The sequence below is a fragment of the Xyrauchen texanus genome, chromosome 45 (assembly GCF_025860055.1).
Source record: "Xyrauchen texanus isolate HMW12.3.18 chromosome 45, RBS_HiC_50CHRs, whole genome shotgun sequence".
In the NCBI taxonomy this organism is placed as follows: domain Eukaryota; kingdom Metazoa; phylum Chordata; class Actinopteri; order Cypriniformes; family Catostomidae; genus Xyrauchen; species Xyrauchen texanus.
The window spans coordinates 24,081,619-24,106,371 of record NC_068320.1 but is presented as its reverse complement, the minus strand read 5'-3'; the positions used below and the strand labels follow the sequence as shown (position 1 = coordinate 24,106,371).

The 24,753-nt window shown below is 38.2% G+C and overlaps 1 protein-coding gene across 1 annotated transcript; it reads left to right on the top strand.

Moving 5' to 3' along the window:
• Window positions 1–18,136: 18,136 nt before the first annotated feature.
• LOC127637224 (fibroblast growth factor 4B-like) lies at window positions 18,137–20,417 on the top strand. Its single transcript, XM_052118174.1, has 3 exons — window positions 18,137–18,485; window positions 18,954–19,057; window positions 20,241–20,417. The coding sequence occupies exons 1-3, from the start codon at window positions 18,137–18,139 to the stop codon at window positions 20,415–20,417; spliced, it is 630 nt and encodes a 209-aa protein (XP_051974134.1).
• Window positions 20,418–24,753: the final 4,336 nt, after the last annotated feature.

The window sequence follows — 24,753 nt, the reverse complement described above, 5'->3', positions numbered from 1 at the left end:
CTTAGTGATCTTCTCAGGGTTGTCATTTTCCTGCCGGTAAGTGGGCGGCTGTTTGGTTGGGTTGGTCACGCAGGGGACCTGGACAGCTAAATGTTCTGACGTTCCGCAATCCAAGCAGACGATAGACTAGTCTGTGGCCGCACATTCTTCAACTCCTACAGACGCACCGAAAATATCTGTTCAGACAAATCACACATACATGCTTTAGCACACATACACAATGAAGGTGTCTACATTGCCGATATATTGCATTCTGAGCCCTTATTGCAATGCAGCTTCAGGTATGACTCTGTGTGTTATTGTATAAGATGTGCACGTGTGGGGTACATCTTTGCTATAATTGCCTAAATATACAGGGAACAAAATTAAATAAAACCAGCGGTTTTATTTAGTTGTCACGCGGTTTAGACACCCAAACAAAGTCACGTGCTCACAATATTCCCACTGTAAACCAAAACTTAAAATATACACAAAATAGGATTTTTTTTCACGTGACGTTTATTTTAGAAAACTTTTGCATGCATTGTAAAGCATTGCTGTAAGACACGTATTGTGGAATAGGGAAGAAAGCATTTATTTATTTATTTATTTTGGAGAAAATGTCTAGGGTACAATGGGTGATTTGATCTAATATTTAATCATTTTTAATGCAGTTGTAGTTAATGAGAATCCCAGAAATGATCACATTTATTTGAAGACAATATGTTTTATAGAAAAGATGTTAGAAAATGCCAAATGTGATTGAAATGAAATGAACAGTTGTTATTTTGAAAAAGCATTATCTTAATTTGTTACAAAAAAAAAAAAAAAAAGCATCTTTCTATCTCAAAAAGGTTTGCATAAGTTTACAAATTTTGTCCTATAACTATTGTCCCATATCACTATAAACCCCTGGGGGCCGCCTTTGTTTCCTAATTAAAACAACCTTCAGTTATTCTTTATTTTCACAAAAATATGTTGCTCCATCAATATTCAATAAAAATATATATTTTCTTTCCTTAAGATGTGCCTTTAGCCCCATCGTACCCTCTGAACATGTTTAACAGAGTAATCCAAAATATGTCTTTGGTACATAACCATTTAATTAGGCAACTTTAGTCTGTTTTGTCCCAAATATTCTGTTTTTTTGTGCATCTGGTTTTTGGAACTCACAGAACATCGGGACGTTTACAAATATGGACTGAACTGATCTTTTCACCTTGTTGTAATTGCTAAACTCCTGTATTGCCAGCTCTTTTATAATGAAAGCAAAGTTTATAGTTCTTAATTTGCGTTATTTATGCATCTTACAGCCGAATAGTCCAAAGTTATCCCTGGGGCAGCAGAGCTACGGTACAGTCTAATGGGAAGGCGATTTGATGACACAGCAAATATCTCATGGGACCTGTGAGATAAGCAGTCAATACAGTCTGTTAAGCACATTCATTAATCACACACAGAAGGAAAACTAATGCAGCGTAAAGAAACAACATCATCCTTACACTAATTATATCACAATCCAATTTTCCTTACTGTTTTGTTTGGGATTATGGATTTTGGATGTTATGTATTTAGTGAGTGAATCTCTCAAAAACTGTTAAGATCATGTTGTTAGTATGTTAAATCATCCATGCTGACTGACAATGCCAGGAATGTTAGATCCAGTCTCCTATTAGACCTCTATCTCCTTCAGAAGATATCCAAATATCAGAGTTTGGCATTTGGCAGACGCTTTTATCCAAAGCGACTTACAGTGCACTTAATACAGGGACAATCCCCCCCGGAGCAATCTGGAGTTAAGTGCCTTGCTCAAGGACACAATGGTGGTGGCCATGGGGATCAAACCAGCAACCTTCTGATTAACAGTTATGTGCTTTAGCCCACTACGCCACCACCACTCCACTCCACTCCACTCTTTATGTCTAACTTAGATAATACAACACACAACATAAATTAAACAGAAATAATAATCATAGAAAGAGCAAGAAACAATATAAAAACAAAAGTAATTGGTAACACACAATAAGATGTGTTTGTTAACATCCATTATTGAAATAGTTAACATGAACTACTAATAAAAAATGCATCTACAATTAAATACAATTTCCTTAATAGTTCATGGGGTCCGATGGGGGAACAGTTTTCTTGAAAATGTTTGCAATACATGAAATATTAATGATCCTTAAATAATTAAAGGCGTAATTAATAAATATCTTTAAGTACAGATTAATTCAATATTTATTAATTAATTTTGATTTTGACTTAAATATATGACTTGAAGGATCTAATTAGAGATTTTTAATGGCAACCTGAGTATGTGTGTGTGTGTGTGCGGCATCAAGAGAGCAAACATCTGTATTGTACTTCATTTGTTTCTTTAATTCTTTTGCATTAATTTGATATATTTAATTACATATACTGTATACTTATAGTCTTATTTTACTAATTTCTTTATATTCATTTGATATACTCAAATTTACTGTAACAATTTACAATAAGGCTCCATTTGTTAACATTAGTTAAAGGGATAGTTCACCCCAAATTAAAACAAATCTCTCATTTACCCCCTCATGCCATCCCAGATGTGTATGACTTTCTTTCTTCTGCAGAACACAAAGAAGATTTGTAGAAGAATATCTCAGCTCTGTTGGTCCATTCAATGCAAGTGAATGGTGGCCAGAAATCTAAAGGTCCAAAAAGCAGATAAAAGCAGCACGTAATTAATTTGTCCTTTTTTTTACTGTAAATCTCCACTTTCACTTTCAGATGTGAAAGTGAAACGAAACAGGTGCCACGTGGCTTTCAGATGTGAAAGTGAAAGTGGAGATTTATTGTTTAAAAAAAGGACTATTGTATATATGCTTCTGAAAATATGGATTTAACCACTGGAGTCTTATGGATTACTTTTATGCTGCTTTTATGTGCTTCTTCAACCTTCAGATTTCTGACCATCATTCACTTGCATTGAAAGGACCTACAGAGCTGAGATAAGAAAGAATGTCATACACATCAGGAATGGCTTGAGGGTGAGTAAATGATGAGAGAATTTTCATTTTTGGGTCAACTATCCCATTAATAACATTAGCTAACATGGACTAACAATGAACAGTACTTTTACAGAATTTATTAATCTTGGTTAATGTTAATTTCAACATATAGTAAGTATAAATAAAAAACTTTTTTTGCAATTGAAACTCTGTGATTCAGCCCTTTTCATACTACTGTCTCCTTAAGATGAATCGCTAATCTTGTATTATTCCTCTTTTGTAAGTCGCCTTGGATAAAAGCATCTTTAAATGAATAAATGTAATATAGTAATGCATTTTTAAAATCCAAAGTTGTATATATTAACTTAAGTTAATGAACTATGTATTACATGATCTAACGATGAACAATTGCATTTTTATTAACTAACATTCAAAAAGATGAATACATTCTGTTAAAAATATATTGTGCATTGCTAGTTTATGATACCTAATGCATTTACTAATGTTAATGAATGGAACCTTATTGTAATGCTTCATTTTCTTCTTTTAATGATTTTGGGGTGAAATGTGACCTGCAGATGTTTTCGTGAGATTTACCCAAATTTCCTAAGGAACAGCCATTTTATCTCTAAAACTGTATGAGCTATGTTTAACTCTACTGTATGTATATCTCAAATATCACAATAAGAAGGGTTGAAAAGGGCTGAAGAATGTAAGGTAACATCCTGTGTGATGACATGATCATGATGGAATATGTGGTGATGAAGATGTATATTTATAGAGTGACTTCAGAAGCGGTCATGCTAATGCTGATCTCCTCAACGTAACTTTTTCAGCTCATAATTAGAGGTGTTTCATTTGCGGTTACTGATTGTATTTCCTGTGCTCTCTATAAAAGGCCCTGAGGGCTGGACCGGCCTTTCGGAAATCCGGTTTTTGAGGGTTGTGGAACGCTCCGGTGCTCATGTAACCCAGAAATGGCCTGAGGTCAGTTTTCCTCAGAATTAAACCACAGTGTGACCACACTGGACTGTGCCACAGACCTTGTGGGTAGAGAAAGCTCCGTGGTGCATTGTGTTCCGGAGTTTATTTTCCCTCGACTTCTGTACATAAACTGTTGCTTTCAAAGACTTTGTTTGTGCAGAACATGCACTATTGGGCAGCCAGTGTGCTAATTGCCTAGATAGGAAGAGAGAGAGAGAGAGAGAGAGAGAGAGAGAGAGAGAGAGAGACTATGAAATCTGCATGTGTGTGTGTGTGTGTGTGTGTTCATGAGTGAAAGGGTAAAAAGAGAAAGACGAGTCAAACTGCAACAGCCACATTATCCAGGTATTTGTATATTTAAACCACATTTAAAATAGTTTGTATATCATTGCATTAGATTCGACATTTCTCAGATATTTGTCTTTAAAATAAATGCCAATTGGTTTGATAGTTTATTATCTAATGCAATGACATTCGTACATTTTTAAGTGTGGCTTAAGTGTTCAAACACTTTTAGGGGCAGCTATATGAGGAGATTTTATGGCTCTCTCTGCACACTAAACATTCGATTCTGTGAGCTCCACTGGCAAAACACTCCATATATCTCAATATTTTGCAGACACTCATTCTTAAAACAGCTGGTGGTGGAGCAGTGGAGCAATTAGCTGTTGAAATAGATATTGTGTATCAGTGCCGGGCAGATTAAATGCATCCTGAGTTTCTTGGACAAAACAGATTGTGAATTAGAAGCTCTAGATTTTTGTGTATGATTTATGCATCTTTATTAAACAGCTTCCTAAAACACTTGATTCTGATCAGTCAGTTGTAGCATATGGTCGAATATCATGGTATAATGGCCACAAAACTGTATAATTACTCATTGTCCCAGGCAACCAATTTCCTATTAAGTTGTACTAGTTTCATGTCTCTCGTATCATTCTGTGGTCTCTTTAATAATTCTCAAATCAATATTTCATATCCATTTATTTATTTTTAAAGTAGCAGTTGTACTTAATAGGATTATGGTGCTACTGTTCTCATCACTGTCGACACCGCTGACACCGTGATGACAGACAATGAGGTGATATAAACGGCATCAAAGGTCGGTGTGCCTCAGACACAATTCAAATAGTCACATTGCTTTCTTGGACTGTAGTATGAAAGGCATTAGGCTCATTGGGAAGCTGGCCAGTTACTGAACTGTACATGTGCATGTGTAGGTCAGGTTTTTCTATCTTTGTTAGTGCCAAATGTCCTCACAAGGATATTAAAACTTGAAATGATCTGCGATTCCACCAGATGGTCCCCATGAAGAAAACATTTACATTTATGCATTTGGCAGACGCTTTTATCCAAAGCGACTCACAGTGCACTTATTACAGGGACAATCCCCCCGGAGCAACCTGGAGTTAAGTGCCTTGCTCAAGGACACAATGGTGGTGGCTGTGGGGATCGAACCAGCAACCTTCTGATTAACAGTTATGTGCTTTAGCCCACTACACCACCACCACTGTGGAAAACAGTCTTTAAATGCAGAATGGTTTCTGTAAAGAGGTAGGTGTACGGATTGGGTATAGAAACTATAATTAGACCAAGTCAACATTAGGGTGAACACAAGTCAACTAAATTATTGCAAGAACTGTTATTTTATAGGATATACTGTATATTGCACTTGGTGCTCCATATTACAGTTACTTAGTCTTCACATACACACACACTGGAATCAGCACTACAGACAGAATTGATCTATTTAATATGTTTACGCTTCCGTAATACCATGAATTGAATTATCTTAGATTCGTCTGCTTGTCTTTTCACGACTCACTTTTGCCAAACATGCAAACAAAAAGCATGAAAATATACTCTTACAGTATATTTTCTTACTCTTAGCTGCTATATTTTAAAACCAAGAATATGCTGAACATTGGACTGATGGATGACAGTTTACAGTTTTCTGAAAGTTAGCAGTTGTTCATGGAGTTATGAAGACTTTCCTTATTCCGAAAATTCTTGCTAAAGTGTTTAATATTTGTCTAGGACGTCTACAACAACAGTTTTGTTGTCTTCTTTCCGGAGGGTGTGATCTGTGCAGACACCATTCCAAAATGAGTGACAATGTCTCAGTGCTGCAATGCAGTAAATGAATAGCCATTGCACAAGACAGGCGACTTCCACTTTTACACCAGCAGAGGGCGATGACTGTAAAACCTCAACTTTTTAAAGTATTCATATCATGAGAAATCTTGATCTTTTGATATAACTCAGCCTGATGTGCTGTGAAACTTCCTCCCTAGTCCAAAAATAGCATTTATTGAAACTCATTTGCATAAATGGCTGAATCTTAACTTTGAAGGCTTTCTGATGTCAGACAGATGAATACATCAACACATGATTATTCATGTTTACACTTCAAGAAGCCTATTGGCCTCAAGTCATGGTGAGGTAATAAGGACAATATATACACACTATATATGCACACAAATCAACATTATCATTCCTAAAAACCAACTATAAATAGAGCTGCACAATTAATCAAATTGAATAATCAAGATCACAATTACAGCTGTCACAATTAACTAATCATGAAAAATGTCAATTATAGCAGTCCATGTGTCAAAAATTACATTTTCAATGTAATGTGTGTTATTGCAGTGGTTGAGCATCATAACCAGTCACAAACAAGTCTGTCGCTCGCCTCTTGAAATAACAGTTTCATGCTTCTAAGAGGGTCACTGTCAAGTTGACCATTTAGGCACTGCCTGTATTTACTGATTAATACAGCTATAAGTTCATTTAGAAACAGTTCTTGGCTTGTTTTGAATGTGTAGCCTAAATAAAGAATATGACTTTGTTTGTTGTTCCACCCAAAATAAGTACTTTTAGGCTATTATTGGTAAGGCTGAGTAAAAATATAGATTTTCCGATGCATTGCAATCTTCATTTGAATGATCTTGCTATAAATTCTTAAATCCCAAGATCGATGTTTTACTCTGTGCAACACTCTGCTACAATGAGAGGAAATCAGCCAAATTTTGCGCTATGTGACTAAAATGTGTATATTGGTCTACTGGCTGATAAATGTTTACATTTCGCTTATTAGTTATTGTGTAGTGTAGTGGTGGAGTATTCAACAGCATGATCCTTTCATTGCGTGTTGAAAAGTAAAAGTTGTTCCGTGTAATGTGTGTCCAAAACGAGATCCACGCGACCCATTTGTCACTGAATAATGTCTCTTTTAATGCCCTTTCTGTTCTCTACAGTCAGCTGTTGATCAAAAACAGCAAAAAATAAACATTTAATTCTAATCAGTCATGGCACAGATAAAGCCATTGGAGTCACTCGTTAACATGCGCTCATTTACAGACGCTCATTACAAAAATGATGGTTTTATTAAAGAGACGGTAATGCTTTTAGCACGTGCTCAAAAAATCTATGTAAATACTTGTAAATAGCACAAATTATGCAATTAAACAATAAATATCGTCATCTTCCTAAAATAATGTCCTAAGTCATTTTTTCAGGTGATTTTACCAGAGGTGGCAAGCATCATGAGGAGATGATTTAGCCAAAAAAATATTTTATTTTAGGAAGGTGATGAAAAAAATTGCATATCAAATATCTTATTTATTGATCGAATACATGGATTTGTTCATTTTTAAAAAGCCAAAATGTGATCAAATTGATGAAAAATTCATTAAATATAATTAGTAAAATTAATATTTTCATAATGTACCTAGTTTGAAGGTCCCCTGTACAAGTAACAGCATTAGCTGGGAGTTAATTTCTTTAATATTTAGGCAAAGGGATATTATATCTGAAATATACCCATATGAATCAATATTAAATATAAATCGAATCACAGAGAGTTTGTGAATCGGAATCGAATCGGGAAATCTTAGATATCAATATCCAGCCCTAATTATTTGAAATTAATCGCAATTACAAAATAAAGGGAAATAATCAACCATTATGATTTTTGTCAATCATGCAGTCCTAAAATATATATATATATAGTGATATAGTAAAACTATTTGTGCACATTAAAAAAATATTAATAATAATTTGACCCTTTAAATGGTATGTTCACTTCTGACTTAGATCCAGAGATATTTTATTATCTTCTATGATGTCAGTTTTTGCCATGTGTCAAGTGCAGGAATGCACTTTGTCTTTGCAACATGAGAGAGAATGTCTGCCTTAAGATACGGTATATTAACTAATGCAACTGTAGTACACTTTCACAAGGCTTTTTCAACACACTGAGAAATTGCTTGGGAAACCCTCTAATGAAGATTCATGTCTCTAGAGGAACGTTTTGTTGCCTCTCTGCTTGCTTTAATGATGACTAATGAATGTATTCCCGTTACTGTGTCCGTAATGATACATTTATTATGTAAATGATTGCTACTGCAGTGCTTATTGGCACAGGGATGGAATCTGTGTCCCCTTTTACCCTTTATGTGAACGTGTGTGTGTGTGTGTGTGTGTGTGTGTGTGTGTGGCCCTTTATTAGACAAATTACCGTGATCCACACACAGTGCTGTCTTGTCTTCTGGTGCAGCAGTTGGTTCTGCCATTGCTGAAATGACAGAATGGAAAACAGGGATACACCCACCTTACACCAGCATCAGAGTCGAAACGCCGCTCTCGCCTGTAGGGAGTGAGAATGTGTAAAGTGGCGCACGGATGTCTAACAGAATGCCTTTCATTCCAGGGCTGGGCAGAGGGAACTGGGTGTTGGTGTAGTGTTCTGGGGAATGCTGGGGGGACTGCTGGGGTTGAGTCTTGCTGATTCAGCAGAAACACGCTTCAGACAACGTCATACTGCTCTTCCTTCATTCCTAGTCAAACCAAAAATACTTCAAAACAAAAATGCCCTCTGACTCAGTTCTCTTTAGTGACATTTGCAGCCCAATTCTGTGCAAACAAGTTATCCTTAAAAGTTATGTCTTAATGTTAGATTAAAAAACCTATTTCTGGATGGAAATCATATTATCACAAAATTTGTGATCTATTACATTGTATTTGTTTTATCACAATATTACAAGATGAAAGATTATAACGTTACATTACATAACCATACATTTACAAGCTTTGTTGACCATGGTCAATTTGCGTGGTAGCTTAACTGAGAGTGTTCCACACTGAACGTGAGTTGACAGGTGAGCCGAAAGTGTCATAAAAGCACCATAACATGACGTGGTTGCTTCAGCGGTATGCTTTCTGTTTGATCCTGTTGGTGGTTTAGATTTTTTTATTGATTTAAAACTTTAACCTTCAAAGGCTCATCTGTTTTGGAGAACATTAAACTTACTTTTAGTGCCACACAGTGGACATTTCACCTCCGCTGCTGCAATACGAATAAGGAAATGTATAATTTTGCAAAAATGTTGTCACAGTCTGGTAATTTTCTTAAGATGCAGAAAAATATTTGTTTACTTTGTAATTGATTTGTAGAATTTTCCTCTGCACTCAGTTTCTCACTTTCTATCCTGTTAGTCATTTGCATTGTCTCTTTAACCCTTCTATTGGCTTACGGTCATTTTTGACCCGTCATATAAATACTGCATAGTTTTAGGCACTGGAATCAAGATAAGTAATTTTTATTTGTATAGCTCCTTTCACAACACTTATCATCTCAAAACAGCTTTACAGAAAATAAAACTGCATATCTATAATGTCTTAGTCGTCACTGTGTAGTTTGATAAAATATGATTGTGAATTGTGATTCAAAAATAATTAAATTATAATTGCATCTAGAAACCCAGTGAGCAAGCCGAAGGTGACTGTGGCAAGGAACACAAAACTATGTTGGTTAATGGAGAAAATAAACTTGGGAGAAACCAGACTCACTGTGGGGGCCAGTTCCCCTCTGACTAACCTCATGAATATAATGCCAATATTACTTATGTTTAGTGCAAGTCATGGTTTAAAATGACTAAACTACGTAAGTGTTACTGGTCAGTGTTTAAACAAAGATTTTGTATGAACCGCAAGATGAATGACTAATGTCTTTGAAAGTTCAAATTGTTGCATTGTCCTTTGTTACTTTGCTGATGAAGGCTTTTGTTGGCAATTGATAGTCTATGTATTCTATTATAAGAGTATAGTCCATCATTAGACCGAGGTGATGCAGGCAGAGATCAGTGAGGTGCATCGCAGTTCAACTGGCCAGTAATTTCGGTGAGGTCTATCCTAAGTCCAAGGTTCAGGCAATGGCATATGATGTATCCCATGTCTTATGGTTGGAGTTGGCATCAGTTCATCCTCTGAAGTACATCGTAATAGACTGAAGTGGTGTTTGGCTGGCACCGTTTACATTTAGTCATCATCACTCAGAGACACGTAGCAGTGGAGTCCAACACGAAGCGGGAATGGAGCTGGATCCAGCCGGTTCTGGTGACCTCAGGATAGGGGTCCCAAAGTTGAGCCCGAGAAACAAATAGAATAATGTTAGCATAGATGCCATTCAATTTGTTGCAGAGTTATAGATCATGATCAATGTTTCTGGTTTCTGGTACCGGCAGACTAAACTAAAGCAGCCTTATTGTGGGTTGGAGGATAAATTAGGTGTATGCCTGGCTAAATAGATGAGTCTTTAGTCTAGACTTAAACTGAGTGAGTATGTTTGCATCTCGAACAGTGTTAGGGAGACTATTCCATAGTTTAAGAGCCAAATATGAAAAATATCTTCCTCCTTTTGTGAATTTTGATATTCTAGGAACAATTAACAGGCCAGAATTTTGCAATCGTAATGAACGTGATGGAATATAGCATGGTAGAAGGTCACTTAAGTACTGTGGAGCTAGACCATTAAAATATTTCTATGTAGTTAACAGAATTAAAAAATTTATGCAAAATTTAATAGGAAGTCATTGTAACGACCATAAAATGGGGCTAATATGACCATATTTCTTGGTTATAGTCAACACTCTGGCTGCTGCATTTTGAACCAATTTAAGTTTATTTATTGATCTTGCTGGACATCTTCCCAGTAATGCATTACAATAATCTAGTCTTGAGGTCATGAATGCATTTATTAGATTTTCGGCATCAGCAACAGAGAGCATTTGCCATAATTTAGCAATATTTCTTAGGTGAAAGAATGCTGTTCTACAAACATTGGATATTTGATTATCAAAGGACAGATTGGAATCAAATATAACACAAGTTCTTCACTGTTGAAGACGATACAACTGTACATCCATCGAGAGTCAAATTATATTTTAGCGGCATGTTTTTAGAGGTTTTTGGTCCAATAATTAGTACCTCTGTTTTGTCGGAATTGAGTAGAAGGAAATTTCTGGCCATCCAATATTTGATTTCATTGATGCACTCTGCTAATTTGGAGAATTGTTACATTTCTTCTGGTTTTGAAGAAATTTTTAGTTGGGTATTGTCGGTATAACAGTGGAAACTAATTTTACGATTCCTGATAACATCTTCCAGGGTAAGCATATACAAGGAGAAAATCAGAGGCCCTAAAACTGGTCCCTGTGGCACTCCATACTTTTACTTTTATTTGGTTTGAATGATTCCTCATTTACATAGACAAAGTGGTAGCGGTCTGCTAAATAGGACCTTAACCATGCTAATGCAAGTCCACAAATGCCAACATAATTATTTAGCCTATTCAAGAGAATGTCGTGATCTATCTTGTCTAAAGCAGCACTAAGATCTAAAGGCACTAGAAGTGAAATGCAGCCACGTTCAGATGATAAGAGCAAGTCATTTGTATCTCTGATAAATGCAGTCTCTGTACTGTGATGAGGCCTAAATCCTGACTGAAATTGTTCGTATGTACTATTTCTCTGTAGAAATTAACATAGTTGTGAGGAGTATTTTCGACATAAACAGGGGATTTGAAATCGGTCTGTAATCAGCCAGTTCTCCAGGATCAAGTTGTGGTTTCTTAATAAGCGGTTTGATAACTGCCATTTTAAAGTTACTTGGGACATGTCCTAAGGATAGCGAGGAGTTAATAATATTAAGAAGAGGTTCTGAGATTACAGGGAAGATTACAGACCAAAGTGTGTGTGTTGCCCATTGTATTACTCGAATCCGAGACAGTATCTACCAACTTCTCTTTCTCACTGACCTCCAATAGCATTTGGATGTGTGTATCTAATTCATTAACCTTCTCTGTCAACCTGACTAATTCCTTACATTTATCACATGTGAATCCCACATTGCTGATGGAAGAAGCTATAGTAAACATGTGACATGCAATGCAGGAAGAAATAACATGAGCGGATACCATTACTTACCGCAATTGTTTGTTTTTGTTGTTGTTGTTGGTTGTTCCTCAGCGGTAAGGGTTTGAGATTGATGTGAATCCCTCACGCAATTGTTTATTGTTATGGTTGTTCTTGATAAGTGGTGCTTTGAGGTTGATGCAATAATCTGTGTAACATCGAGGAGAAAAACGAGTGTGCGCTGTAAAATGTGCGCAGTTTTTCTAAAAATAGAAAGCAGATGCATGTGTAAAGTGTAAGCAGTTGAATAACGATAAGACAATAATGTGGGGGAAACCGGATGCTTGCTGAAAAATGGCAGATGTTAAGGTGTAAAAGATGAAAACCGATAGATAAGCGATGCTAAAAAAGCTAGAAGGCTACAAACACAAACCCAGATGTGAGCTAGGTGCCAGCAGCAAAAGGTAAAACACACACTGATGAAAAGTAGACAAAAAGCAGAAAAACCCGAAACTGACAAAGGATAAAACTATGAACGTATGAGTATAAGAATAAGCAATGCTTAGCATGCTACAAACACGTGCAGCATGCCATCAGCCACAGGAACAGCCCTAGATGTTGCGACAAAACATACAAAAGAAAAAAGAAAAATTAAAAGAACTTTGGACGTTATTTTCTCCAAAGACATTAGATGGCAAACATAACTGTTACAGCACCTTCCTAAACCCCTGTAGCACAGTACAAATTGTTTGAAATTAGGGAAGGAATTGATTTATTGATATAGCCTTTGTGGCATTGTACAGTAATCACAAATTTATGCATTTTAAATAGTTTTCATTATGGGTCCAAAATGACCTATAGGACAAAAGGAGAGTGCAGTTTCTTAAGACAATAGGAGGGTTAAATTACTAAACCCATATAAGACCCATATGGTTGATATATGGGTTAAAGTACTAAACCCATTTATCAACCATATGGGTCTTTTGTGTGAGTTTTCTTATGATTATCAGTCTTTAGTTGAGTCTGCCTAAAGAGGAGCGCATAGAGGACAATTACTCACAGTCTGATATCACTCTGAGGAACAGTGACTCGTATAGCCGGATAATTGGTGAGAGGCGATTTTATTTAAAATGACGATGCACTTTTCAGCTCACAAAAAAATAACCATACAGCATCAGACTGTTCTCAAACAGAGAAATAACAGCACAAAAAGCTTAAACAATGTGATTCCGATCTCTCTCAGCAAAAATAATGTGACCTTCATTTTTTGGGTGGACAGAAATTTTGCCTGAGTCATTGTGCTTTGCGTTTCAGCTGTGCTATAATAGTGTGTGCCTGCAGGGGTCAGATACACTGTCCTATCTAAAATCCCTCCTCTCCAGAGTTCCTGACAGCTCATGAACACACTGTGCTTTTAGTGCTGTTCTTGCAGCTCGGCCTGGCACACAAAATCCCCAACGGCAACTTTACCTCGGCAGAAACCACTTTACTACTTTCTTTTTTTAACTGATGAAAACCACATAAAGAATATCAGTTACTATATGATGTTCCATTTTTTTATTTTTAGAAACTCCATTTTTATAGTTGCAAAGTTCCATTTTAGGAAAAATGCTAAGGTTATCCGAAGGCTGTATTGCCAGTTTTCCATGTTTAATTATTGATCAGCTCTGTCAGCAAACTTAGGCCCTGACTCGTATCCATCTCTGCCTTTCCACTGGACACTTTCACTCTCGGACTGCCAGCTTTATTTTCAACAAAGTGCCATCATGCAGATTCACAGATATACAGACCAGCTAGTCCTTGAATGTGCAGCACTCTAAACAAACCAAAAGCTGTATTTAGTATGGTTTTCTTCAGTAGGATGTGGATGGGTACCACAGCACAGCTGCTCTCCCATAGAGAATGCCATTTGTGCACTGTGTTAAATGTTAAAGTCCACTGATGCCCCTTGATGTCATGTGCGAGTAATTCTCTCCCGGATTTCATCGGCTCTACTCAGCTGTCATGTCTATGCCACCTAAACCCACGTTAATAAAAATCTAATTGAAAGGATTTGAAACCGCGGTAGATCCAGTTACGTGGTCTGTGACATCCCCGCCTTGCTCTGAGCCTCTTGGTATGACCATATCCTTCATAACTGTTATACTGATACCAAATGTGTAAGTAAGGAGAGATGGAGATGGACTGTGCAATGGACAAAACGTTGTGACCATGCCCATATCATTTGAATGTGTTTATAATTGTTTGTGTGTGCGCATCCATGCTTGCTAACGAAGCAAGCTATTTCTACCTAAACAAACCTAATGTTTTGGTGTAACCTAATGTTTTCAGGTTGATGCAGTGATGTTAAATAATATATTAAAATAATCAGCCAGTTTAGCTAAGTAGTACCCATTTGATTGCTTTTAACAGTTTGACTCAAACCAAGGACTTAAAATCCTCAGACTAATTTATTAATCAAAGCTTTTGCTTGTCCTCAGGGAAATAAGTGAGGAAGTCACAGGCCATTGAATCCAATCTGAGGTCAACTGAACTGATGTGCAGCAGATGTTATAGGGTGTGTCATAATCTGTCTAAACTTGAGAGCTAATGACAGCTGAATACTGGAACTCTGACACATTTCTGCTTTGATCTGGTTTTGCTCTGTTATCGAACAGACATGTGGAAACCATTTGAATTATGCCGCTGGGTGGCTCTGCAGTTACATCGACGCAACTGGAATTATATGTGACGTTATATATTTATCTACATGAATATAGGCGTAAAGGTTTGTGGCAGATCCTGCAATTTCCTGTTGACATCGCTGATTTTGATAATTAGGACTCTAAATGCTTGGCTGCTGAGTTACGGGGTCTTTTGATATTGATTTGAAGTTTCTTTGCTAATTACACTGTCACTGTTTGACAAGGTGTGTGATAACTTTTAAGAGCTAATGACTGAATGCAGGACAGCAGGCATCCCACTCAGCTACATATGTCATGACGTTTAATGCTAGGCAATGCATTTCTCTTTAGAGCAACCTGCATGTGTGACTGACAGCAGTCACTCAACTTCAGTCTGTGCTAAACTGCTAATGTAGTACAAATTCATTTTAAAGTGCAATATTTCAACAGCAAACCCTGAAAACTGAGTTTCATCACATGATGATGCCTTGTTCCCTTCAGTTGACCAAACCCCACACTTTGGGTAAAAGACATACAGGTGGGTTGTTGTAATAGTGTTACAGGGCAAAATGTTTCAATTTATGCAAATACTTTTTGAGTAACGTATTACCATAATATTTAATCATAATACCACATCAGAGAAGTTTGCACTATTCACTGTTAATTTCAATCACATTTGGCCGTTTATAACATCTCAAGTATTCTATAAACAAAATGAATCTCAATTGTGATTGGATGAGCCAACTTTGAACATTCTTCATAACAAATCGGTTACCCCATTTAAGAAAAAAAAATTGTTTTATGGGGGGCTTTAGCCCCTGCAACGAGGGCTTTTTACCCCAAATACTATCCTTACAATATCCTCTTATTGGATAGTTATTGAAAAATGTTTGATTTAATCACCTTGAACAAAACTGAAATTACAAATAAGTAATTTGTCTCAAAATCTATATAAAAATGTCAGAGATTCTCGTTAGATTTATAAATATGCTCCATTTATTACTTTTTAAATGTTAGATCAAATTACCTTAAAATCAACTTTTGTGCATTGCACGTGAGGACCTAATGCATCAGATCAATTTGCAGTGCATAGTGACATACAGGTGTATAGGAAAGTGCTGTGGTAGTTTTTGTTTTATTTGTACTGTGTAGTATTTTGTATTTAAAATACAAAACCTGTTCTACAGCTAAAAACATCTCGCTTTAAAACTTGCTTTTGCTGGTTTCTGCTCATTGCACCTTGATGACATGAATTGAATTGTAAAATACACTCACTGAGATATTGACTATGGTCCTAATAAAGTGCCCAATATGGTCTTCTGCTGTTGTAGCCCATCTGCCTCAAGGTTCGACGTGTTGTGTGTTCTGAGATGCTATTCTGCTAACTACAATTGTACAGAGCGGTTATCCGAGTCACCATAGCCCTTCTGTCTTCTCAAACCAGTCTGGCCATTCTCTGTTGACCTCTTTCATCAACAAGGCGTTTCTGTCTGCAGAACTGCCACTCGCTGGATGATTTTGGTTTTTGGCATCATTCTGAGTAAACTCTAGAGACTGTTGTGTCTGAAAATCCCAGGAGACCAGCCTATCTGACACGGTCATGTCATGGTCCAAATCACTGAGATCACATTTTTCCCCCATTCTGATAGTTGATGAAAACATTAACTGAAGCTCCTGACCTGTATCTGTATGATTACATGCATTGCACTGCTGTCACACGATTGGCTGATTAGGTAATCACATGAATAAGCAGGTGTACAGGTGTTCATGATAAAGTGCTCAGTGGGTGCAAAAAAAAAAAAAAAAAAAGATGTCAATGTTTATGGTCATATTACTCAAACGGATTTTAAAAACAACCAAAGGGAAATTAGTAGCTAATCATTTCATGTGCATGGGGAGGCCATAGGTGATGAATGTTATGTTTCAATGGCATGATTTTGGTCCTTAAAGGAATAATTCATCCAAAAAAATGTTTTATCATCATTCACTCTTATCCCATCTCAAACTCGTATGACTTTCTTCTATTTTAATATTCATCTGTTTCTCACCCAAAGTGATTGCATCGATTCAGGAGACATATATTAAACCACTGGAGTCGTAAGATTAATTTTATGCTGCGTTTATGTGACTTTCAAAGGTCTGGCCACCATTCACTTGCATTGAAATGACCTACAGAGCTGAAATATTCTCCTAAAATCCTCGTTTGTGTTCAGCAGGAGAACGAAAGTCATACACATCTGGGATGACATGAGGTGAATGGTGTAATTTAAATTTAGATTTTTGGGTGAACTGTCCCTTTAAATGTTTGTAGGGAAATATTAGTGCTAAAACTGGAATTAATTTCCCCTCACATCCCAAATGGGCAGGTAAACTGCTGAAATAATGTGATTGGCGCTTTCACAAAACCAAACAACAGCGCCTCCCCAACTGTTACTACAGTCCGGTATCACTGTACTCTATGCGCACCTGGGGAACCGCGTAACGAGGCGCAGCATCTGCTGACGTCCGGGCATTACGCGCAGTCAGAGCATTCCCGTGTAGGTGCGTTTTCTCAGCATCATCACCGCGACATAAAAAGCGGAAGCCTCCCGGAAGATAAGAACATCCCTCCACCGAAAAACAGCGCAATTTTCTGGAATCTTCTTGTTGCGTGAACTTCCTATACAAACAGCCTGGGGTGTGACATACAGGGGTGCCATTGCTCTCCGGTGACAACTGGACTGTTTTTACACCATCCTGCTAAATAAGGAAGCAGGGCTGTCAGACATATGACCACCGTCCCGATTTGGGCGCTGCCAGAGTGCCCATCGCATCCCATGATCGCGAACAAGCCGTCCAATAAGGCTCAGCATGCGACCCCCATTTCAAATGTGGAGTGACAGCAGCGTCCCATCATCAGTTCAGTAGTGTTTGCGGCACGGGGCAGTTCTTCTGGTCTCTTGCAACTTTCTCTCTCTCTCTCTCTCTCGCTCTCTCTCTCTCTCTCTCTCTCTCTCTCTCTCTCTCCCCCTCTCCCCTCTCCTGATATGATGTCATGTAAGGATGAGGGTGCTTGCTGACGCGCGAGATAGGAATTTTGGCGAGTGGCATTCTCCACGACCTGAAGCTTAGGAGCTGCAAAACATGGTCACCACCTTCTCCACCACCACCACAAGTTGTGTCGCGCTCTCCCCCCGTTCTTCTGCTCCTCTCAGCTCGGGCCACCGACCCGAGGTCCTGACCTGCCTCGCTAAAATAAGCCTGCAACACCATGCCGAAGGAAGAAAAACAAGAAGAGTGGTATTTTTAGTGCCATTAATTTTGACCACGTGCCCCGAAGGTAAACCGGATGGCCATTGCGCAAAGGTTCCTCATCAGTATGTCCTGCGAGGCCAACGCGCAACACTGGCCAAGGACTGCTATTTTGCTCTTGGGATTGCTCATACTTGGGATCGTGTCCTCCAATCCGCTTCCAAGAATGACTAACAGTACAACTTTATTGGAGAAGCGATGGGAGAGCCTCTTCTCCCGGTCCATGCTGGGAATTTCTGGAGAGAAACCAGAGTCGAACTGGGAGAATGACTATTTGCTGGGCATCAAAAGAGTGCGGAGGTTGTACTGCAATGTAGGCATCGGGTTTCATCTTCAGGTCCTCCCTGACGGCAGGATAAACGGGGTTCATATTGAGAACCAGTACAGTGAGTGCATCCATCCATCCATCCATCCATCCAGAAATGACATGCAATAATTAACGGCACATAATCTGAGCGGAGCGCTCCATTACGACGAGCTTTATTCTTTATATGTAACACTTGTGTGCTCGCAGAGTCAAGTGTCTTTAAGGCAAAGACAAATCTATTAAAAAACACAGTATCCCTTAGTGCTAAATAACTGTCCTGGGCTTAAACATGTCATGAATTCTGGGACGGATATAGAAGCCAACTTATTTTTACACCGGCTCCTTCTGCGGCCCAGAAACGTTTAGAACATGCACGCCTGAAAGTGTGAGTGATGTTCATCATATGGATGATGCGAATGAATAATAATGTTGTGCGCATCCACCTGCAGAGGTTCCACCCACCGCATGCCTTTTGTTCTGACGCTCGCTTTTTTGGAGCACCCGGAGCCGCTTGATTTTGTGTAACGTGGTTTTTCTGTTTGATTAGGTCTCATTGAGATTTCCACTGTGACCAGAGGAGAGGTTAGCCTGTACGGTGTGAAAAGCAAGCTGTTTGTCGCAATGAATAGCAGAGGAAGGTTGTACGGCACGGTAGGTGTGCGCAACTGTTTCCTTTCATTCCTGCCTCCTCTTAATTCATTGGCTGTGCATCCCTGAAATCCAACATTGATTGTGTGTAAAACAGCTCTTGTTTCTCAAGATTGGTTGTCCTATGTTCATTTATAAGTAATTAATGATCCATGCATTTTGCACGTGAGGCTGCCGCGCGACTAATAACAATGGCACTGCCGCACGTGCATAGAGTGCATGGAAGTGCGCTGCATTTAATTATTCATACGTTATAATGCTCTCTGGTTTGTTGAACCAAGACATTTGCCACAGCTGTAATGCTATTGCAAATTATTATTAAATGCATTACATGGTGCATTAGATTCCAGGCACAGTGCCAAAGACCAGCGGCTCAATTGCGAGCACGGGCAAAGGATTATTCCAATAACTCACATTAAGGCTATTAACAAACGCCTCGGTCTGTTTCAGTATGCTAGGTCATCGATAATATTGGTAGTTTTATTTATCAGAAGGAGTAGTCGCATGTGCATTGGCACAAAGTCTCAGGTAATGTATAGTTGCTTACTTCAGAGCATCTATAATGTAGGCAAAAGTAATTCATATATATATGATTTATCTTATTTTTCAGTCACACTTTTTATTTGTGCATTGTTTTTTAGTATTTCTCAGTACTTATTGATAATATAACTATACTGAGAAATACTAAAAAACAACGTGTGCCTGGTTTGAACCTGATTGTATTTACACATCATTTATCAGGACTATTATAAATTATTAATAGTTTCATAATTAGCAGTATGCGTCATTGTATTAATTATGTAGAAATTAACATGGTCCACTGTGATGTAAAATGATACCCAGTGTATTAAAGGGATAGTATATAAATAATAAAGTTAGACATAAAGAGTCTTGGCAGAAGTTTTGGATAGGTGTGATAAGCGCAGTGCTACATTTATTGGTCCCTCGAGGCCTGTTGGTGGATGACAGCTCTATCCAAAAACTGCAGTGAGTTACAACATAATCTCCTGGAGAAGAACTGATAAAGTAGAAATACTTCAGAGCAACAAAAAAAACCCCTGCTGATTATTATTAGACCTTTATATCAAGTTTTATAAGTCAATTGTTTTGATGGTCAAGTGGAATCTGGCTAAGCACTTTCCAGTGAATGCTGGTATTCACATATCCTCTCTGGTCCTCCTTTCAGGCTACCTTTAAAGATGAATGCAAGTTCAAGGAGACCCTGCTGCCAAATAACTACAATGCCTACGAGTCCTCTGTTTACAAGGGATTCTATATCGCTCTCAGCAAACAAGGCCGAATGAAGAGAGGCAACAAGGCCACCACGGCCATGACGGTCACCCACTTCCTCCCTCGAATATGAGCAGACTCTTGCAATAATTCTTCATTTGCACTGGTCTCCCGAGAGATTTAAAAAATGACTTATGGACATACAAGGAACTGCAAGAATGTCACCATAGTAGTACTTATTCTTTTTTATATGTATATTTGGGCAGGTCAGCTTTTTATTAGAATCTCGGAATATGCTATCCATTGCTGCTTGCGTATTTTATATATGATTCATTTTGGATGTGGAGGCTCACATAGCCTTTCTTTCTGTAGTCAGGTGCTTGCCAAGTAGGAAACAGACTCTGGGGTGGATGACGGAAGTCCTTGGATTTTTACCGTGAAATTACAGTTTTATTACCTCAAAGAGCTACCTATATGATTTCAAAGGGTGCATGAATGCTTGTTTATTTTTAGTTCTGAGCCGAGACAAGCATAATGAGACCTTGTTTTTGTTTTTTTGTTGTTTTTTTTCTGTTTTCTCATGCTGTGGGATTTTGTGAGCACTTGATCTCTCTTGCATTCCCAAACGCCGCCCCTTTAACATGCATGCTCGGAACGCCCCAGGGCGTCAGAAATAGGGCTGATATGTTTGCCAGGGCCCCTCGGGGACTCTCCCACGAGGCCCCCGGAGAGGGGGGGTGGGGGAGGGGTGTGCATCTCTGCTTTATTTTACTTTTCTCTAATTAGAGAACGCCGTGTCTCACTTTGAGCTCGTACGAGAGTGACTCATTGACACTAATCCAAAGGCTGCACTGTCATCTCTGTAGCTCAGCATCTTCTGTTGTCTATGAAGTGGTTTGGAAATGAGGTGAAACATTATCATTTCACCCTATATGAGCTTAGAGGCTGTAGGTTGTATTTGTTGACTAGACTTTCTTATGTTTTTGCAATTGAAATGAATCTTTTTGTAAAGAAAATACAAAAAACATGCAAAAAAAAGAAACACAAGATAACTACAGGGGAACTGATGCAAGTGCACACTAAAAATGATTCTGCCCACAAACTTAGACTTGGCTGGTTAAAATGTACTACTGCTTATCAAAAGAAGCACTTGAAAAAGCTTTAAGCATCGCTGTGAATGAGAAAGTCTTCTAAACCAATGAAAATACTGTAAATACTGACTGTGCACTGATAAAGTCCAGTAGGTCGGAGCTTTATCGCTTGTTTCTAAAGGCAAAATGTGTTTCAGATTGCACACTGCCATCAGCGATGGTATCTGATTCAAGGGGATACGTGCAGTATATTTGTTTATTTTTGCTTCTGGTGAAAGTGTGAGTGCGTGTGCACCTGTCCATGTGGATGTCTGTGTGTGAGTCCTGGTAAAGGGGGCAGTGTGTTGTGTGTCAGGGCTCTTTCCTGTTGCTGCAGAGGCACTGCAGTGGCACTCAGCTTTGCTGGCTTTGCAGCTGCTCTATGCAAATGTAATTACAGGGCAGATGCCGAGTGGCATCCAAACTGAGGGACAGTCACTGTTTTTTATGATTTCGGTCTGTGTGCCTTTGTTTGCATCAATCTCTGTCACCAAATGTTGCCCCACCCTGGAGAGACTTTTTCTTTAAAGGGAACTGGAAAGGAATGACGCTATTTTAGAAAGACTTATGGGACAACATAGCCTGGTTGTTTGTTCAATCCGTTTGAAGTATGTGGGTCCTAGGGGGTTGAATACCTGAGCAGAGGCCACGTGGTGGCATCTAAAAAAAAGCCGCAGTGCACAGAAACCTTGAAATTCCAGTAGAAGCACAGGGGTTCTTTCCGGTTTTCCATCCAACTTTAGTTCATGGTCATAGCCATGCAAAGACTTCTAGGAATAGTTCACTTAAAAATGAATATTATAAAACTATTTATTCACCCTCATGTCCTTCCAAACATGTTTACTGTTATTTTTCTGTGAAACCCTAGTGAGCGGATTTTTGAAGAATCTTCATACAGCACGTGACCAAGTCTGTCAAGCTCCAAAAATGACAAAAACACCCTAAAAGTATCATAAAACTAGGCCATATGAATTGTGCAAAAAACTTGTGAAAGCCATCCAATAGCTCTTTATTCACTGAAAATCTTCAAAGCCTCAAATCTCATTTGAACACTTGCGTTTTTCCAACGTAGTCTTAAGACAACTCGCAATGATTCAAACATGATGATGAAATATACAATATTGTATGGCTTTTTTCGTGTGAAAAGATACAACTTATGAATCCGTTTCCATCTAGTATTATGATCACTAGTGATCCGATCACATGTGGTCAGGTGAGACACATCGCTGTTTACATCTTGTTATTTAAATGCGTCTCCTGTGACCACTTGTGTTAACATTTGGAGGGTAGGGTCTCTGTTTCATGACAACATACATCAATCCCTATGCTACTGTGTTACTGCATGATATATAAAGTGCAACAAAGTCAGAAAAAACAAAGCGCGGAAAAAATGATGTGGTTGAAATGTAATCTAAGCACAAACGCAACATGTCAAGCAGAATTATCCGTTATTTTAGTGGATTACCTCCATTAAAGGAGATTTAGGTGTTCATGCTTGTCATCTGTGTTGATATCAGACGCACTAAAGAAGATCTGTGAAGCTCCCGTGATGCGTATGTATCCGCTTTTTAAAATGTTCAGATTGGACAGTTATTTCCTTTTTTTAAAGCTGCTCGTAAACTCTTGTTTTAGCGCTGCGATTGATTGACAGATGAGGGGTGGCGCTTCACTGCTGCTGAGACGCATACAGGATGGATTAGGGTGTACCAGGGCTGGACAATATCTCAAATATTTACAATATAATCGATACCATTTTGCTGACTATGTAAAATTTACAAATATTGTGAATATCACGAGGATTTTAATGTGCTTTCGGTTTGCCATTATGTTTCATAAAGAGCTCATCAGTATACTAATTTCACGATCCTTCAGGGCAGCACAATTAATGAAAATAACAAAAATGGCTCATTGATCCTCAAAAGGCTGTGATTTAAAAACAGATAAACTGTGTGTGATTCAGAACAAACCGGTGACACTCTGATCTGTGTGCACGTGCATGGCGGCCAGGGCTGGACTGGGAAGAGAAATCGGCCTGGGATTTTACATAGCGAATGGCCCAAAAATGGGGGGCTGCATAACGTCGGTTATGTGGTCAGTTCTGCATAACGCGGCTGCTCATTTTAGCTTATTATATTCGGCCCATTTCACAGCCCGCTCGGTTCTCCCAATGGCCAGTCCGCACCTGATGGGCCCAAAAGTGTGTCGGCCCACCGGGAAAAAGCCCGGTATGCCAGATTACCAGTCCAGCCCTGATGGTGGCGCTCTCAGATCAGTTCATGTGCATTGTGAAATCAAAGCAAAGCAGATTCAAGCATTCGCGCAATTCGAAAGATTAGTAACAAGATATTATACAAATCTTCGAATGTGGCACCGTATAACAGAAGAGTAGATTACAGCATTTCAGGAAATGCAGAACATTGTAAACCGTCAAATACTCATTGCCCTTTCTGTGGTGAAATAAAAGCTCCTTGTGAAGTTGAAGTAAATACGACAGCACTTTCTGTGTCAAAATAAAAGCCCCAGGTGGAGGTAAACAGGACAGAAATATATTACTTTTGCAATGCAAATCTAATAATCAGAATAATAATGATAATTCAGAATTACATGATAATAATCATCCTGATGTGTCCCACAGTAATAATTTAGTATTATGCAACGTTCAACTGGGGCTTCAAAAATAAGTAATTGAAGTAGCTTTGCACAAACATTTGAAGGTAAATAATGCTTTTTATTAAGCTACTATGTATCATTGTATATGCATTCATTCTCCCATGTGTTTTTTTTATTTATGAAAAATTAATTATTATATTTTCATTTAACGTCTTTAAAACATTGGCTACAGTGGCTGTTTGGATGAAACGATGGTTCCTCTGATTAAACACTTTTGAGCCATTTTAGAGCAAATACATAATTACCACATATATATCGAACATAGTAAATTAACTGAAAAATATAGAGATATATATCACCCAGCACTAGCGTTTACCCTTCAAATGTGATGTGGACACATGCGATTTTGACCACATTTGTATGTGGTTTCTGTGATCTGATCACAAAACAGTTTAGACCTGTATTTAGGGCTGACCACATGTGATCGGATCACCCGAAACGCATCTTAATACCAGCTGGAAACGGGGTCTTAGACCAATCAACAACCCGAATTTCAAATTGATACAATACAGGCACCAAATTTTAGCTAGCCTCCTATCCAACACTTATCAAAGCATCTGTGAACAAATTTGGTTACTCATTCTATATTTATTTATTTATGTAATACAAAGGACTATTGTATGCAAATAACCTGTGATACGCTTCCTTCCTCTCGTTCCAAACTCTGAT

Coding starts and splice junctions, on each gene's coding strand:
- LOC127637224 (XM_052118174.1), top strand. CDS start 18,137: ATGGCCATTGCGCAAAGGTTCCTCATCAGTATGTCCTGCGAGGCCAAC. Junction 18,486..18,953: donor TCATATTGAGAACCAGTACA/GTGAGTGCATCC, acceptor CTGTTTGATTAG/GTCTCATTGAGATTTCCACT. Junction 19,058..20,240: donor GAGGAAGGTTGTACGGCACG/GTAGGTGTGCGC, acceptor TCCTCCTTTCAG/GCTACCTTTAAAGATGAATG.